This window comes from Catharus ustulatus, chromosome 5 (assembly GCF_009819885.2).
Source record: "Catharus ustulatus isolate bCatUst1 chromosome 5, bCatUst1.pri.v2, whole genome shotgun sequence".
NCBI lineage: Eukaryota > Metazoa > Chordata > Aves > Passeriformes > Turdidae > Catharus > Catharus ustulatus.
The window spans coordinates 50,606,475-50,623,468 of record NC_046225.1 but is presented as its reverse complement, the minus strand read 5'-3'; the positions used below and the strand labels follow the sequence as shown (position 1 = coordinate 50,623,468).

At 39.4% G+C, this 16,994-nt stretch overlaps 1 protein-coding gene across 2 annotated transcripts; it reads right to left on the bottom strand.

The window, feature by feature from the left end:
- Positions 1–1,029: 1,029 nt before the first annotated feature.
- GNPDA2 (glucosamine-6-phosphate deaminase 2) lies at positions 1,030–8,785 on the bottom strand. 2 transcript variants are annotated; one of them, XM_033059335.2, is made up of 7 exons: positions 8,647–8,783; positions 7,066–7,230; positions 6,658–6,759; positions 6,004–6,186; positions 5,509–5,693; positions 5,241–5,415; positions 1,030–2,064 (listed from the first exon to the last, which is right to left on the bottom strand). In XM_033059335.2, the coding sequence occupies exons 2-7, from the start codon at positions 7,187–7,189 to the stop codon at positions 2,006–2,008; spliced, it is 828 nt and encodes a 275-aa protein (XP_032915226.1). In that variant the 5' UTR covers positions 7,190–7,230; positions 8,647–8,783; the 3' UTR covers positions 1,030–2,005. The 2 variants fall into 2 exon arrangements, with proteins under 2 accessions (XP_032915226.1, XP_032915225.1); XM_033059334.2 differs by having other exon boundaries at positions 5,241–5,693; positions 8,647–8,785.
- Between the last annotated feature and the right edge of the window lie 8,209 nt (positions 8,786–16,994).

Genomic DNA, 16,994 nt, shown 5'->3' with positions numbered 1-16,994 from the left:
TATCCAAACAGTAAATCATATTCTTGCTGAGTGACACATCAAGTATATGTTACTTATATGAGTTACATAGATGCATAAAGCTGTCTTGAGAATCTGTTTTAACCTTACTATAGTCAGCTGAGGCAGAAAAAAATATAAACTGTGGTCTTAATTCTGAGAGGACTTGTACATATATCAGTTTTGAGAGCAAGAACTTTAAATGAACTGGTTAGTACTTGAGAACACAAAGGGCTTTAAGTGGGTAAGGTTGCCAAACGAGGCACATGACCGAAAAATATGCTGGAATAAAGAACAAGAATATTGTTTCAACAGAATTCTCCATTTTGCCTCATGAAGGATGATGATAATCAAGATAAACACACAATTCAATTCCTTTAATACTAACCTAAAGTCATTACTACTTTTAGTTTCATGCTTTTTGTAATAGAACTGTTTATAACCTTGCTTAGCTGTAAAGGCTTATGGCAAACCTAACACTGCATTTTGAATCATACATTACCTGTAACAGCATTTTCCTGAAAGGCAGTCTTTTCAAATTTTTCCCCATAATGTTGCATTATGCTTCAAAAATACATGTGCATAAACTGAGCCTTAAAGCTGAATGCCTGTTTTAAATGTGTGGATGTTCAATGTATTGTTGAGAATCAAAACAAACACCGGGCCTGGCTTCTACACTGCTATAGACAGATTCTTCCATGCTTTTGTAATTTCACAGAATCAGAGAACAGTCCAGATTAGAAAGGATCCTGTAAGATCATTTATGAGAAAGGTGAGCCTAGATGAGACTGCCACATCCTTGGGGAGATAATGTGATTTTGCAATAAAGACTACATGCCTGTCATTTAGGTGAAAAGCAAAATTGTTGAAGTTACACTTAGTTGCAATTTTTGCAGTGAGTATTTTATACAAGGGTTTTCCCAAAAAAAGTCTTCATCAGTGAATTCTTATCTTTCTCCTTCGGTGCCTAATCACTCCCTGAAATTTAGAAGTATTTACTCATGACAATTTATATTAGAAATGAAACAAATCTGAAATTAAGAGATTTATATTTAAGTTTTACTTGTATTTTAAGTAGGAAATAACATTCCTTGTAACAGCTTAATGTTCATAATGACACAACGAAAAAGTGATTAACAGCTGGCTTTAAATGATCATTTGAAGACATTATAGTCCTATAAATTAACCTCTTTTCAGGCATTTATTGTAACATTAGTTATATAATTGACCAGGTACCTCCAGGAAGGAATGTTGAGATTCTTCCTTATGTATAAAGCTTGATTACCAAAAATACAAAAATCCTAAAGTGATTTGAAGTACATGAGAGGAAAAAAGTGCTATTGTAGAAGTTTAATATTTTTATCCATGGAGCAAGTTGTAACTTGAAAGAATTTGGTGCATTTTTAGGCACTGTTTTTGTATCTTTCATTTGCCCGAAATATACAGCAGGACTTGAGATGCCCAAAAACTGTTTAAGACAAATTTAAGGCAACCAAGTGCAAAAGCTCAGTGTACATTAGATATATGTAAACAGAACATTTCATAGTAGAAATTGTACAACTATTACAAGTCCATAGTATTAACAAAGGCCAAAACCATTCTGCCTAGAGACACAAATGCAAAACGTAGTTACAGTAACCAAGCCAAAAATTAAGAATTGTGGGAAATGAAGTGTCATCATCTCTTAACATGAGGCAGATGCAATACATTGCTGTGCTAGAGTAAGTGCTCTGCTTTTCCCCTCTCTCCATAACATGCAGTCTCTCCCAAGTTTGTTCTGTTCCATTTAGTGATGTACCAGCCAACAGCAGAGCTCCAAATGTTAAAACAAAATGCACAACACAGCAAACAGATGGAATGTGAATGTACAGATATTGGACCTTTTTAAAAATACAGTACCTAGGATTTCCCATTTTAAACAGTTTTCAGCATATTGCATAGCAGTGAACTCATCTGCTACCTAAAACTGTTGCTGCTGACCCACATGGAGTTCCTCTTCAGTCTTCTTTCAGTTTTCTTTCATACTGTACAGTGGGTCCACAAGCTTATTGTGCACATGCATTAAACCTTGGGGGGAAAGCAACAATGCCAGCTTTACATTAGTTATACTTTGTTAAAATGTCCTTCTATCCACATTTTTATTTGGAATTTGCTTCAAAGTACACATTTTAAGTAGCTCATTGAAGGGAACAATGGCTATTTAAAATAGTTCAGAGTCAGAGACAACAGATATATTTGTGTGTCACTTGCTTACTAATGACATGCTCAGTATCAGCTGAGCAAGGACCAGACAGTTCTCTGGTAACAGACCCAGAAAGCACATCTGGAATACCTCCAAATGAACTGAATACATCTTTTTTGTGTATGTATTAAAAACTGTAACAGCAATGTAATTCCCTCACACCACAATTTGCCATAATAATCAGATGCAAACTTAGTGAGACTTTTACAGCTTGAGTTCTTTTGCAATGTTCTAGCATTGTGGTAATACTGTCTTTGTAATAATAACCATGCACTTGTGGTCCTAGGCAGGCAAAATCAAATTAAATAATCCAGACTCTTAGTGCAGACTCAATTTCAGCTCTTCACCTGTTTTCTGTTCTAGCTGGGCTTTTTCTTGTCATATACAAGCCCTCCATAGCTATGATTAGGGTTGTTTTTTTTTTCCCCTTCAACTACTTTAATTCTGGAAAATGCTGAAGTGCAATTAAAAAAAGATGCTTCCTTCTTAACTTTGCTATAACTTAGTAAAAATGTTACCTACATCTAGGTATGTATGACATTGGATCACTGGCTGGTTTTTATCCTCATTTTACCTTGAGGATTAATAACAGTAATGATCAGCGTTCACAATCCGCAAAGTAAAAAGTCCATTTTAGTATTGAACTAAAAGATTTGGCTTCTAAAATTAAAATATGCAACACTAAAAGTAATTTTCTTAAAAACTATGAAAGAAATCTCGCAGTACTGCATTTGTTAGCAATAATCTATGGCAAAGACTATTCAAATACCTTTGCTACATGATGCATCTGGTGGCAACCTTATGTCACTGCAGCAACGTGAAATTTGAGTTAACTTTACAATCTAAGGTCATTACTCTAGGTGACTATAAAAAAAGGCATCTTATGCAGCATCTATTACTAATCACCATGTGATTATTTAATATAAAATATAGATGTTAGAGCAAGTAAAATATGTTTTCAGTTTAACAGTGACAAAAACTTAAGTATACATTTGACATAAAAGTTATTTGTCCAGAAAGAGTAACAGCTGCATACACTACGCAAACTAGAAACATGTCTTGAGCTTTAAAACATTTCACTTCATACCAATATTTTCCTCTTCTAAAAAGGGGAAATGAAAAGGAAATAATTACCCACTTCCTAGATGCATGAAAAATGGTTACAGAGTATTGCTTCTGTCATACTTAATGAAGAATATTTAAATCATGCTAGTGAAAGTGTTACAGGAAAAAAAGTGAGAAACAAAAGATGCTTTTAAAGGAATGTACCGGACTTCGTAGATGCCAAAACAATTATTTCAAAGGAAAGTCCCACTGTACATTCAAGTATGCTTTGAATAAACAGATTTTTGCACACAGTTTTAAGAGGAGCATGCATAAGTATGGAAAAATTATCCTGAACTAACTTATCTGCAGACAAATTAGTAAATTCAAAATTGATTTTCTGTTTCATTCTTCAAGAAGGTTATTTTCCCTTTTACAGTAAGGCCATAAGCAGACTTGATAATTTTAGCCTATTGCAGGTTTTCAGAAAGTTAGAAAAAATGGAACAGATTAATCTATTTACCAGCCAGTGTGGTACTTGATTATGAAACAAAAAAATGCAGTTTCATATTGCAAGTTTTAAGTGTGAAAAATCTCCATAAATCACTACCATATATAGCAGTATTAGAAACTACCTAGCTTCCCTAAGAAGTCTAACCTGAAGATCAAGATTCAGAAATCATTCCAAATTTAACCCACACTGATTTCTCCTCCATCTTATAAGGGGAAAAAAAATCTCACAGATTTGAAAGTAGGTAAAATTAAGTAAGTTTAGAGTAAACAATCTTTTTAAAAGTTCTATTGCTGTGTATAACAGGGTAATTAAATACAGTGACACAATAGCACACATTCATAAATTGTAGCCCTTGATATTTTTTAAAGCAATGATCAGTGTCATTTATACCTAGTGATTCTACATTAGGTGTGTATTTCCCAAGCAAAGCCTCTGCTTGTATAAAGTACAGGATAATGTTTAAAACGTATCCAAGCAGTTAGAGAAGTTTCTCTTTGAAAATAACAGTAAGTACTATCTAGCAGCGTGATACAGGAAAAGACTAACCCTCCCTCCTACCCCACAAATACATAGAGAACAGCATACTGAAAAATCAAAAATTAACAAGCTGGCCACAAGAGGTATCAGGAAAAAAAAAATCACAGAAATGTCTGAATTGCAATCTAATACATATATGAGCACTGGTGATATAATGCTCTAAAATAGAATTTAATAAATTACAATCTTGATCTCTGATACCTCAGCTACTACAGGTACCCATGGTAGTGAGAAAGACAATGGACTCACACAATTGCAGGTGCTGTGCTAATACAGTCAGGAGAAAATTACTTTTCTTAGCTTTTACTGTCTCAGTGAAACAGAATTCAGTCTAGAAAGTCTCAATTACTATCAAATATCCTGACTTACTTTAAGTTTGCCCCAATATACCAACTACAAATATGAAAAACACACACAGTAAAAGGGTGCAATGTTTTCAAAGGCAGTATAGATTGTCATGCTAATTGCACATGAAAAATGTCCTCAGGTTGCTTCAAAATCTGTATTACAGTTTACTAGACATCACACTACAGCACATAGCAAAAGCAGCATGGAAAGGTATCAGGATTAATACATGTATTAAGATTTTTTTAAGCTAAATTTTCCAGTATACTTAAGACCTGTATTCTGGAACATCAGACTGCTGCTGTTTGAAGTTAAAGATTACTAAACTATTGAGAGCAAAAGGAAATACTCTTCCCGAGTCGATTTGTCTGGAATGTAGGTAGTACAAGGTATGCCTCTTGGCAATTTTCCAAACACAAAAAATTAGTTAATATATAATATTTTGACTATATAACATTATACATTAGTGACTGCAAAATGTTGGAAGGCTCAGATTTAAATCGGTATAATTTCAAAGCTGTCAGTTTTGCGTAAACACATGACCCCTGATTCAGTGCTCACCTTTAAAATACTTCACAGTTTTAACTCTTAGTTCTAAAGTAGCATCTTCATCACACACAAAGATAGTGCGAGGGTGTTGCTGGAAAGCAGAAACTGTCCACATGTGATTGACTCCTTCTTCAATTGCTTTATACAGGGCAAAAGCCTTGTGTGCACCTGTTATAAGAATCATCACCTGCAAAATAAAAGTCTCTTTACTTTCAATCCCAGTATCAATACCAACTAATCTTGAAAACACACATGCAACTAGAACTAAATGAGTTCTTACTTCTCTAGCATCCATCACTGTACCCACACCAACTGTTAGCGCCATAGTTGGTACTTTAGATAAGTCTCCATCAAAGTATTTAGCATTTGCCAAAATGGTGTCCATTGCTAAAGTCTTTAATCTTGTTCTTGAAGACAAACTTGATCCGGGTTCATTGAATGCAATGTGGCCATCTGGACCAATGCCTTTTCAAAGTTAAAAAAAATAAATCATTCCAGACCTGAGAGTCAACACATATCCTCAAACATTGTAAATAAATAAAAAAAGCTCATTCTTTCCTTTTGTTTCCCCATTTTCAATACAAACTTACTTAAGTCATCAGAAATTTGGACACCAACCATTCTGTTTTGGAATTTATACTAATTCTTTGTTAGTCACAGAACTTTCTTATACAGTAATTGAAAAATCTGGGTTTTAGTCAAGTTATGAAAATAGTGATGAAGGAATTGGTGTGCAAGGTTGAATAGTAACTAACCACAGAGCATTTCCTCATACCTCCAACAAACAGATCAATGCCCCCTGCTTCTTCAATTTTCTTTTCAAATGCATCACATTCCGCCTGTAAGTCTGGTGCATTCCCATCAAGGATATGAGCATTATTTGGATCTATGTCAATATGCTTAAAGAAGTTATTCCACATGTAAGAGTGATAGCTCTCTGGATGGTTTCTGGGAAGCCCTGAAATAATTTAGAGTGAAATTACCATATGACAAGATTTAACTAAACAGCCTTAAATCTAGTCTGTATGTAACTGATACAAGGCACGCAAGGCAAACCTGAGTCAAATAAAGCAAGATTTGAAACTACACCGAGAAGAAAGGTTTCCTGTTGGCACATACAAGGTAAATGGTTTACATTCCCCTCCACATACATCTTATCCCAGAGTGTAAAGTCTTCCACAGAAACGCAGTCCCAATATTACATGACAATATAATTTCTGACACTGTGAAACACTGAATTTAGCCCAGTGTTTATTTTTGCATTTTTCTAGATAAAGGAATAGAGAAAAATTCTTGGACACCAATCTAATATAGGAGTACAAACTTACTAGCCTAACCTGGTACTTTGACAAAGTATTTAATAGCTTTTATAAGGAGAAGAAAATAAACAAAATAGTATAGTATGTTCTCAAATAATAGCACATCTTACCTACATATTCATCCATGTTGAAAGTCTTTACATATTTGAAAGAGAGATCTCCATTTTTGTGATATTCTATCAGCTTTTTGTAGCATCCCAAAGGTGTACTCCCTGTCAAATAAAGTTTTTCCACTGTTCTTTGTATCTGCACAACATTTTAAGTGTATTTAAATGTCTTCACAGTCAAATTTTGCTACAATAGCTTTTCAACATACAAGCAATCTGCTGTTTCCCATTTAGTATTTATCAGTTTCTCAAACTATCACAACTTTTCACAGAAATAAAATCCGTATTTAAAAAAAGTTAGAATATTATAAAAAAATAATACTTATGTTCTTTTAAATAGTGTATCTGCAAGCAGTGATACAAACATTGCTCTGTGCTTAGTTATTTACAAAGACTTTGAATAAAACTTGCCTGTTGGTAGACCAAGCGTGAAATATCTTCCTTGACTTGGCTTGAACTGGATAATACGATTACAGATGTATTTGGCTGCCCATTCACTAGCCTGATCATAATCTTCAAGAATTACTAGCCTCATTATGGCAGTGAGGAACTTGTATGATTAAAACAAACTTAAACCTGGAGAAAATGATGAAGTTTTAAAAATAAGCACCACATGAGTAGTTTACATTATCTTAGATTACAGGGGAGATAAAAAATCATCCTTCATACTTGCATTAGCATACCACGCTCTTGCAGTGCTAGTTCAAGCTGGACAATCAAGAGAAAAGCTACAGAATTCAAATTATAAGATTACAGCCAAAATATTTACTAAAACCCACAGACTAATGTAAAGCAATTAATAGGGAAAAGCTAAAACAAGATGACAACAAGCCATTTTGAACTTCAATATTTTTGTCAAGTGTTACCATCAGAAAAGAGGAAATACTCAAATACCGGGATTAGTTCCTATTTCTATGACCAGCTGAATGCCTACAACTTCAAAAACAAAAAAGACCCAGAGTAATCCCATATTTCTATAATCAAAATACCTAATTGGGACTAGATAATTAAAGTGCTTTTCATTCCCATTCTAGCTCTTTAACAATGCTTCAGTAAGTTTATTAATCTGTAAAAAATAAAGTTAAAGCATTAGAGATATTTGAAATGTTTACAATTCACAGGAAAAAATACGATGTCACATTTTTTCTTTGTCACAAAAATTTAAACAGAAATTTAAAAGACTTTGAGTGTAATTGTATCAACTTTCAAGATGATACAAGAAAACAAGCCTGGTTGCTAGAAGTATACAAACACCTCTTGCATTTAAGTAAAACTCATTTTTCCATTAATTTCTATTTAACAGAATCCAGTAATTACTCCAGAACGACTGAGGCTCTTTCACCAGTTTGGGATGTGTTACTCTTCCCAGGTCTGGGTGTGCTCGGCATTAGCCAGAACACAACACAGTTGCCAGAAGCCCAGGGCCTCTGTGTGACAGATCACACTACTTTTAGCTGACCCAAAACGAGCGGGCGCTTTCAAAACAAGTATGAATTAAAGTACTTAACAGGGTACCATGTTTGTCCCGCTAAAGAAGGAAGAAAGTGATCATCACCGTGTGCTGCCTGTGCCGCTCCATCTGCCCGGACAGCTGAGCCGGGACAGGTCAAACTCACCTTTGCCAAGGCCACTCTATTCCACACATATCCAAAAGAGCTAACACACATCCCTGAGGAGGAAAGGCAAGCCAGCAGGAACAGACTCCGCGGCTTTAGGGCGGTTTCATAGAATCCCAGCGCTTTTACGCTGGGAATACGCGGATGCTCTCCAACAGCGGGGACGCACGGGCGGCAGCAGAGCCGCCGCGAATTTTCGGCTAAGGGCACTTTGTTTTTGGTTTTGTTTGGTGATGGCGGAGCGCGGGGTGATAACCCTACACCGGCAGAAGATGAGACCTTGCAGCAGGAGCAGCCCCGGGCCCCGCGGCCTCCCCTTCCCCGCCCGCGGGCACCCGCCCGGCCGGGGCAGCGCGCCCTGCCCGGCCCCGCTCACCCGGCACAGCCCGCGGCGGCCACCAGCGGCACCAGGACGAGGAGGAGGAGGAGGATGAAGAAGAGGAGGAGGAGCAGGAGGCCGGGAACCGCCGCCCGCCCCGCAGCTCCCGCCCCGCCGCCTCCAGCGGAACCCAGCGCGCGACCCGGAAGCGCCGGGCGAGGACCGGAAATGGGAAATGGGCTCCGGTTCCCGTCCGCATTTCCGGGCGTGTGTCCCGGGCGGGGCGGAGCGCGCTCGGGGCCGCGGGGCGCTCCGGCCTGCGTCAGCGCTCTGCTGCTGGGCACATCGAGATCCCAAGAGAAAGAGGTGCTCCTGTAACCTCAGTGTTTATATGATGCAGCTGCCAAAGAAGCCGTGCGTAGTTACTGGAAAAAAATTAGTGAGGTGAAGCATCAGCGTGTTGGTGAATCCCAGGCTGACCATAACCCGGCAGTGGCCTTGTGGCCAGCAAAGCCGGTGGTATCCCCGGGGTGCATCGGGAACAGTGTGGCCAGCAGGTCGAGAGGATGATCCTGCCCCTCGGCTCAGCCCTGCGAGGCGCCTCTGGAATGCTGGGTGCTGGTCTGGCCTCCTCGGGACAAGAAAGGCAAGGGGCTCCTGGAGAGGGTGCAGTGGAGGCCACAGAGATGACGGGGGTCCGGAGCATCTCTCTTGAGGAGAGACTGCAGGAGCTGGGCCTGTTCAGTCTAGAAAAGAGAAGACTGGGAGGGGGTCTCATCAATGCATATAAGTATCTCAAATGTGGTGTCAGAGAATGGTGTCAGACCCTTTTTAGTGGTGCCCAGCGACAGGACAAAGAATAATGGCCATCAACTAAAACAAGAAGTTCCACCTTGACATGAAGAACTTCTTTATTTTGAGAGTGTCAGAGCACTGGAACAGGCTGCCCAGGAAGGTCATGAAGTTTCCCCTGTCTGGAGACAAAAAGCCCACCTGGACACATTCCTGTGCCATCTGCTCCAGGTGACCCTTGCCTCAGCAGGGAGGTCGGACCGGATGATCTCAAGAGGTTCCTTCCAATCCTAACAATTCTGTGATTCTCTTTTTGCTTTAAAAGCAGTCAAGTAATTCCATAGCCTTAGCTAAGTTATAATTAAACAGGTATGGAGCGATAGATCTTGATGTGTGGAAAGTGTTAATAGTCTGAAGGGGTGGTGCTTCAGAATAGAGTGGGGAAATGAGTAGGGCAGTGAGCAAGCAACATAATTCTGAATATATGTGTATGCACGTACTATAGGCTTCACTGAGGTCTTACCATAATAGAAGACCGGGATAAATCTGTTTACTGGGCAGGAGCAAAATTGAGGAAAAACATGATTGAAGGGTAAAACAAGGGAAGCTAATAAAGGGGAGTGTGTATTTAAAAAGAAAACATAAAAAAAGAAATCTGGAGTCATACATGAGCATAATGATACAATTTTTTTTTTTTTTGCAAGACTGAGTTTAGCTCAGTTTGTTAGAGCATGATGCTGATAATGCCAAGGTTTTAATGCGGGTTTGATCCCCATATAGGTAATTCATTTAAGATGCATCCTTGCAGGTCCCTTCCAGCTCAATCTGTTCTGTGATTCTGTCAGCCTGTCTAACAAGGTTTAGAAAGATTGAGAAATACTTTGCCAAGGGCATGAAAGGTGTGTTTGCAAGCTTCTGAGGGAAAATACGTTTTTCTGAGGTCTCTGGGGCTTAGCAGGCAACCAATAAAAATACCTTTTGTTTCAAACCTGGCCTTTCATTTGAATTGAACTTTCTAATAAAAACTATTTTAATTCATGCATGTTCTTCTGATTAAGTCTTTATCTCAGAAATTTTACTAGGTCCTAAAGGATAGTGTTTTGCACCAGTAAGGTACTGGTAAAAAAATAAATCTTAATTCCTTATTATGTTTCATTGAGTAGAATGACTAGAGATTTCAAAGTCTCACTGTTTTTTATTTTAAGTATCTGTTGCTTTTGGAAACAGTCTTTCTGTGATTTTTTTTTCTCTTTTGTTTTCTAAATGGCCCTTTATTTTAAGTATTAATTAATGTACTCTACTCATGGTGAGCTGATTTGTATACATCTGCTGTGATCACATTGCTTTTTTCAAACCTGTGTTTAAGTAACTATGAATTTAAACTGGATGTACTTCAATAGTACCCAAACTACACTGAGTTTTACCTGAGGGGGACCACCTCAACTTCAGGTGAATACAGACTTTCAGCAAGGGTTAAATGTGTCCCTTCACATTCTCACTGATTTAATTGGCAAAACAAACGATCTTGCACAGAGCTGGGACCAGTGAAGGAAAATTGCTCAAATGAGTGTTGACGTGTAGGAAAGACTTAAGAACAAAACAAAAAGATTGCAATGAAAATACTTGCCAAGACATTAAGTGTAAAACATGTAAATTGCTAAAAAGACTTTATAAAAAGACTCTCACTCTTATTACCTTGCTGAATTAAATGCTTCTACTGAGTCTGGCTGAGGTGGGGTAATTTTCCCATAGCATCTCTCACAGTGCTGTGCTTTGCATTGGTAGCTAGAAAGGTGTCAGTAACACTCCAGCGTTTTGGCTGCTGCTGAGTAACCCTCCATGGAATCAAGGCTGTTTCTCCAACATTCCCCCTGGCCAGGAGGCAACATCTTGGGAGGGGACGCAGCCAGGACAGCTGACCTGCTGACCAGAGGATGTTCTGTAATGTGAGATACCTGCTCAGATGCAACATTTAAGAGAAGGCTGGAGAGGGAAGTATGTGAGGAGGGGAGAGACAGGCATTCGTTATTATGGTGTTTGTGTTCCAAAGCAGCTGGTACACATACTGAAGCCCTGCTTCCCAGGAAATAGCTGGACAGTGCTTGCTGATGGAAAGTAGAGAAAAAATCTTGTGTTTTCTTTTGCTTCTATGCACAGCCTTTTTTTAAATCAAACTGCCTTTATCTTAATCCACGAGGATTTTGTCCATCTTATTTTCTCCCACACTTATTTTCTCCTGTTGACGATGGGAGTGATAGAGTGGCTTTGTTAGCACCTGGTGTCCAGAGGTCAACCCACTACATTTCTGCTGTGCAACACCTGTGCAATCAAGCATAATGTTACAAAATAATATAACAGCTGAGACCTTTTGGAGGGTGGTAACTGTGTGGGGAGAAGGGAAAAAACTGCAGTGAGGATTTTTTTTTTTTCCTAATTTTCAGAACTCTAAAAGAATGTGAAGACAGTGGTTGTTACCCCTGGTACTTTATTTAATGCTGCAAGGTCAATAGCCTGCTGTTCTCTTGCCATTAAAGCAGACTGAAATTTTGGTAACTTCATTTCTCTTCTGGACATAAGCCTGAGGGGACTAAATCCACTTGGCAGCTTTGCTTATTTCTCACAAAAACTGAAGATAGTTTCACATGTGCATTGCATCTCTGTACTTGTCACTTTCTTAAAACTTCCCTGGTTAGATCTCACCATGTTTCTATCAGCTGCGGGGTACATGGCACGTGGTGTCTTTTGGGTTCTGTTTTATGCAAGCAGCCCAGGGGAACCATTTTCCAGTGAAATAGGAAATATGAGATTCTGTGATGCCAGGATGGTGTCAGCAGAGACACAAATGAAGCATCTAGCTAATATTTATCACCATCTTAATTTTCATGGGCAAGGCTTTGAGTCAGTTTGTGAAGCACAGCACAGTAACAGATAAGTACCCTATGTTTTTATTTTCTGGTTTTGTTCTTGCAATGTGTTGGTGCTTCTTACATGGATTCTGGTGGAGTCTGTACCAAAACAGTCACTCAGCACCAGCTGATTCTGAAGGCAAGAGTTGGTCACTACAAACAGTAAAGGTGATGAGAAGAGTTTATTGTACCATCACCCTGTTACCTTTTTGCAGGTTAACTCTTCAGCTCTTCTGAGAGTAGGGGTTCAGTGTGGGAGTTTGCTACCTGGTACTACTTCATTTTGCCACGTAGAAAGATCTGATGCTGATCATTTCCCTGTGTGCCTGAAGTACCAGGATATTTCTCCACAAGTCTCTCTGCCAGAACAAGCAGGCAGAGGTACCTGCTACATTCCCTCTGGATCAGATCCCTGCCTTTTACTGGTGTGTCAGCTGCATCATAAGTATGGGTGCATGTATCAATGGTTGGCTGTTCTCCTGCAGTGTGGAACATTCTCGATATATGCAGGGGTGGTGAGAGAAATTTCAGATAGTGCTCTCAGCTGCTGTTAAAACTTGCTTCTTTCAGAGTACACGCTTTAGATGGGGCACAGAAATATACAGGATGTGTTTAATACTCCATGCTGCTCCAGACGTACAGATGGAAAATAGGTTCCCTGTTTTTGTAGCCAGGCCATTCTATGCCAGTCAGCTGAGTGCTTAGGCATGTATTTGACTATATGTTGTTTATGAGTATCAAGAAACTTTGTGAGTCCTTAATGCTTATGAAAATATTCTCATTTGACTATGTTTGTGCAAAACTAAACAGGGATTTAAAGTTTCATGCTAGATATATTCACAGATGGGTGCTAACCAGAGAATAAGGGTCAGTAAGTGTTTTTTCTTAGTATTTGAAAAGAAAATAATATTGCATCCCATTTAAGATTGTTGCTTTTTTTGTGCCGTGGACTTTGCCTTTTGCATTTTTTTATAAAAACTTGGAGAGATCAGAGTTATAAAACATATCCAAGAAATTAATGCAATTCATTAATTACATTACACTAATTGTTGTTAATGTGGTTAACAAAGATGTAGTTTGGACCTATTACCAGTGTACTCAGTGAAGGTTTGGGTTATTTTTAGCCTGTTTTGCTGCCCGGCCCGTTCGGCCCCTGGCGCTGCCCGGCGCGGCCGCCAGGGGGCAGCAGCGGCCCGCGCAGCGCCCCGGAGCTCCTGGCGTTCCACACGCACAGAAATCTCCTCCGGACTGATTGGAAACGTCAATAAATTAGTATCTATAGCTGTGGGAAAGGCTCCACTACAGCGGGATTCATATATTGGTTTTTACAGCTAATTTATTTCGCACACATCGAAATTTATGTTTGGGAACTGTGCCGTGGGGCCACGCTCTCAGCCCAGCTGAGGCATGGCTCGGGCATGTCAGGAATTTATTTACAGGTGGTCTGCAGAATGTACAGCGAGCTGCTGATGGGGGTTTGTCAGCATTCACTTGGTGTTTTCTGTGCTACCATTTTAGTTGGAGACTTTTTCAGTCTGCTCACACTTGTCTGCAGCAGCCCAGGATCAAGTAGGGCTTAGAAAATTATTATCACACCGTGCCCTGCCCACTTTCCTGAAAAGGGAAATAATGGCTCTTACCTAACCTGGGGATGCTACAAAAGAACTGAGAAAACAGAGAGGGCTTAAACAAATTCTTCTCCCAGGAGAATTCCTTTTTTTGTAATCCCTACACCCAAGAGCAGCTGCCTGTCGCCAGAGGGGGACTGTTCTCTGCTGGCTGTACCATTTGAGGTTGTATATACCTGCTTCAGAGACAAAACAGCTGATCTCCAGGTGACTCCCATTGCAAACCTTTTTTCAGTGCATATCTGACTGTTTTTTGGTGTGATTTTTGTGCTTCTATGAGGAGACTTAGGCATCTCTGTAGGAATGCAGATGTGTTGCTGTTCCCACCCATTTTACCCCTGGGACAAGTCAAAACTTCCATCAGACTTTGGCACTGGAAAGCACTCATCATTCTTGCCAACTTTTTAGTGTAGTTTTGAAATTTGAGAGAGATAAATTGTAACAAAGTTCAATGTTCCTTCTAGAAATCTATTTATATGACTTAAAACTACCTTAGCTTTTGACAGTTGTGTGATAAAACACGGGATGAGAGTCTATTTGGATATGACAAAGCATCCATAAATTATATTTTATTGTACCAAACTAATGGTTTGGCATATATGTACATATATGTGTAGAGAGATACGTGTGTGTGAGTGTAAAATAGTTTATTTTATTTGACTTGTCAGATCTTTGTCTCCACCTCTCAAGACAAGAGGATGGTGATCAGCAGCAGAGGAGGTGAAAGACCTGAGGCCAGATTTGTCCCTGGCTCTCCAACATTGTATCCTGTATGTCTGTAACAAGGTCCGTGTAGAACCAGGCTTTCCAAATACACATTCCTTTTTTAAGATCTAAAAATATACAAAATGCAACCCATTTACTTCAAAACTTATAAAATCTATTCATACTCTACTGGTGGGATAATGCTGGCACAGAATTTTAAAAAGCACATGTCTGAATTCACCTCAAGGTTAGTGCAGTTTGTGAAAGGAAATACATTTTTGGTTGAAATTACCTTTGGTTTAAATGTTATTTATAACAGACATTCAGGCAAACTTGAAGCAGTGCCAGGATCTGACTTAGGCAGGCAGAGCAGGCAGGAAGTATCCACCATTCCAGCATCTCCTGTATGTTCCAGGAGCACAGGGGAACAAATCAAATAGCTCACAAAGTAGAAAAAGCTGGAAAGCACAGGCAGATATGTAGGATGGCTACCACTTGCTGAGCTTTCCTGACACTCAGAGTTGCACCAGAGTTGCAGACAATTTGACAAAAGGAGTTCACCTCTCTCCCTGTGGGCATGGATGCATGTGGCACAGGGATCTGACTCACCTGAGCAGGGAGTTAGGGTGTCTCTGCTGTTTGGTTAAGCCTTGCTCACGAGGTTTTATGAGTTTGCCCCTCCATGCTCAGTGTGCCATCCTTAAACATCACACTCTTTTTCGCCTTCCTCTCCTACTCTTTCCCTGCTAAGGCTTTACAGTGCTTGATGACCTTCTCTGGAGGAAGGATGGGGCCTCTCCTAGTCTTGGTTTGAACGATGTGGACAGAAGCTAATGACAGTTTTCAGTGAGCAATTTGCCTAGTTACATACAAAACTAGTCTTTTTCATAGGCAATGTTTATGACAATGGCCCATTTCAGTTAATTTGTATGTTATCAGTGATTGGAATGTTTTGTCTCTTAGTGGAAAACGTGTACTTTGTGTTGAACTCTTTTCAGAAGTTTCAGATTGGTGGCTACCTGTGTGTAGTGGGACAACAACCAGTACGTGGGGAGCTGTATTTTCAGGCTGCCGTAGAATTCCCCCAGGATATTTAGATAATGCAGAAATCAGGCTACGTATTTTCTGCTGTGGCTTTCTTAGGGAAGAAGGGGTACTGTGAGACAGTACAGGATATACTCTGAGAGCTGGGATGACCAGTGGGTTTGTAAAGTTTTTGAAGAATTTGTAGAACCAGGCGTGACTTGTGCTGCAATGTAAGTAATGTGGTAAAACTCACTCTGCTGTATTGATCCTGCTCTCACCTTAGGGGTTTTTACCTTGGAAGGACAGGGGACTCTGCTTGTGGCTGTAAGATTGAATAGGAAAAAAGGTGGAGCGGGCTCAGGACAGGTCTTAATATGTGGCAGACAGGTCTGTACTGATTATTTGGATAAGCATATTCAGCATTTTTAAAATGTTTTCCTCTTTTCACCTATGCAGAGCAGAAATGGGAATTATAAAGAGTGCATATTTGTGAGTGATAATAGCAAAAAACTTTCAGAAACATTTATTGGCATTTGCTTTAAAATTCAATAAATTAAAAAAAGTTTTCCAGTACAATTAAACTCTAAATTTTATTGGCCTTATTCCTAGAATGACTGTCCTCCTGCAATAGCAATGGGCCCATGTTTCTAATTGCTTGTTGTCACATCTCCACCTCTCTACTTTTCATACCTCTGACGAGGTTAAAAAGCCTTAACAGGAAACAAAAAAAATCTCAATGCTGTGATATGTTTGTGATTCCATGAGGCAAATGAAAGTAGGACTTACTCTTAATATGAATGATGGTTGCGAATTGCAATTTCTAGGTGGTGTGATTTGTGGCTGGACCTGTTGGAACTTGTACACAGCATCCTGGGTTGCTTGCACTCTGAAATTCAGTCTCATGCCTGTGTTGTTACAACTGACATCTGTTTCAGTAACCTGCAGCCAATGTTCCCCATGAGTTCCTGTAATTGCTGTTGGCAACTGACACAGCCAGATTATGTCTAGGAGTAGGTGCTCCTGCTGATTTCAATTTAGGCAAGGCATGAATCCACAAACAAGAAGCCACAAACGGTTGGAAGGAGTCATCTCATAACTGATTCACTGATGTGTGGTAGGGGTGTACTGAGAACAAATCACATAGATGTTTTTTTTCCATAGAGATGGCTGATTGCTTAAGGAAGACTTTCTCTGTTCGTTCTGGAGATATGTCAAATGCTCTTTGACCAAGAATAAGGGACAGTTGCCTCCATCCTTTCAGCTGCTTCCAATTCAAAAACAAGTAGCATCCACAATGCTAAATTCCTCTTCCCATCATAGAATCTACTGGGCTAAATGGACCTTTGCT

What these genes read in the sequence shown, in the direction of transcription:
- GNPDA2 (XM_033059334.2), bottom strand. Translation starts at nt 7,189, where the DNA reads ATGAGGCTAGTAATTCTTGAAGATTATGATCAGGCTAGTGAATGGGCA. An exon ending in CAACATGGATGAATATGTAG is followed by an intron (nt 6,187 to 6,657) that starts GTAAGATGTGCT and finishes AAATTATTTCAG; the next exon opens with GGCTTCCCAGAAACCATCCA. An exon ending in AACTGTGAAGTATTTTAAAG is followed by an intron (nt 2,065 to 5,240) that starts GTGAGCACTGAA and finishes TTTCCCCCCAAG; the next exon opens with GTTTAATGCATGTGCACAAT.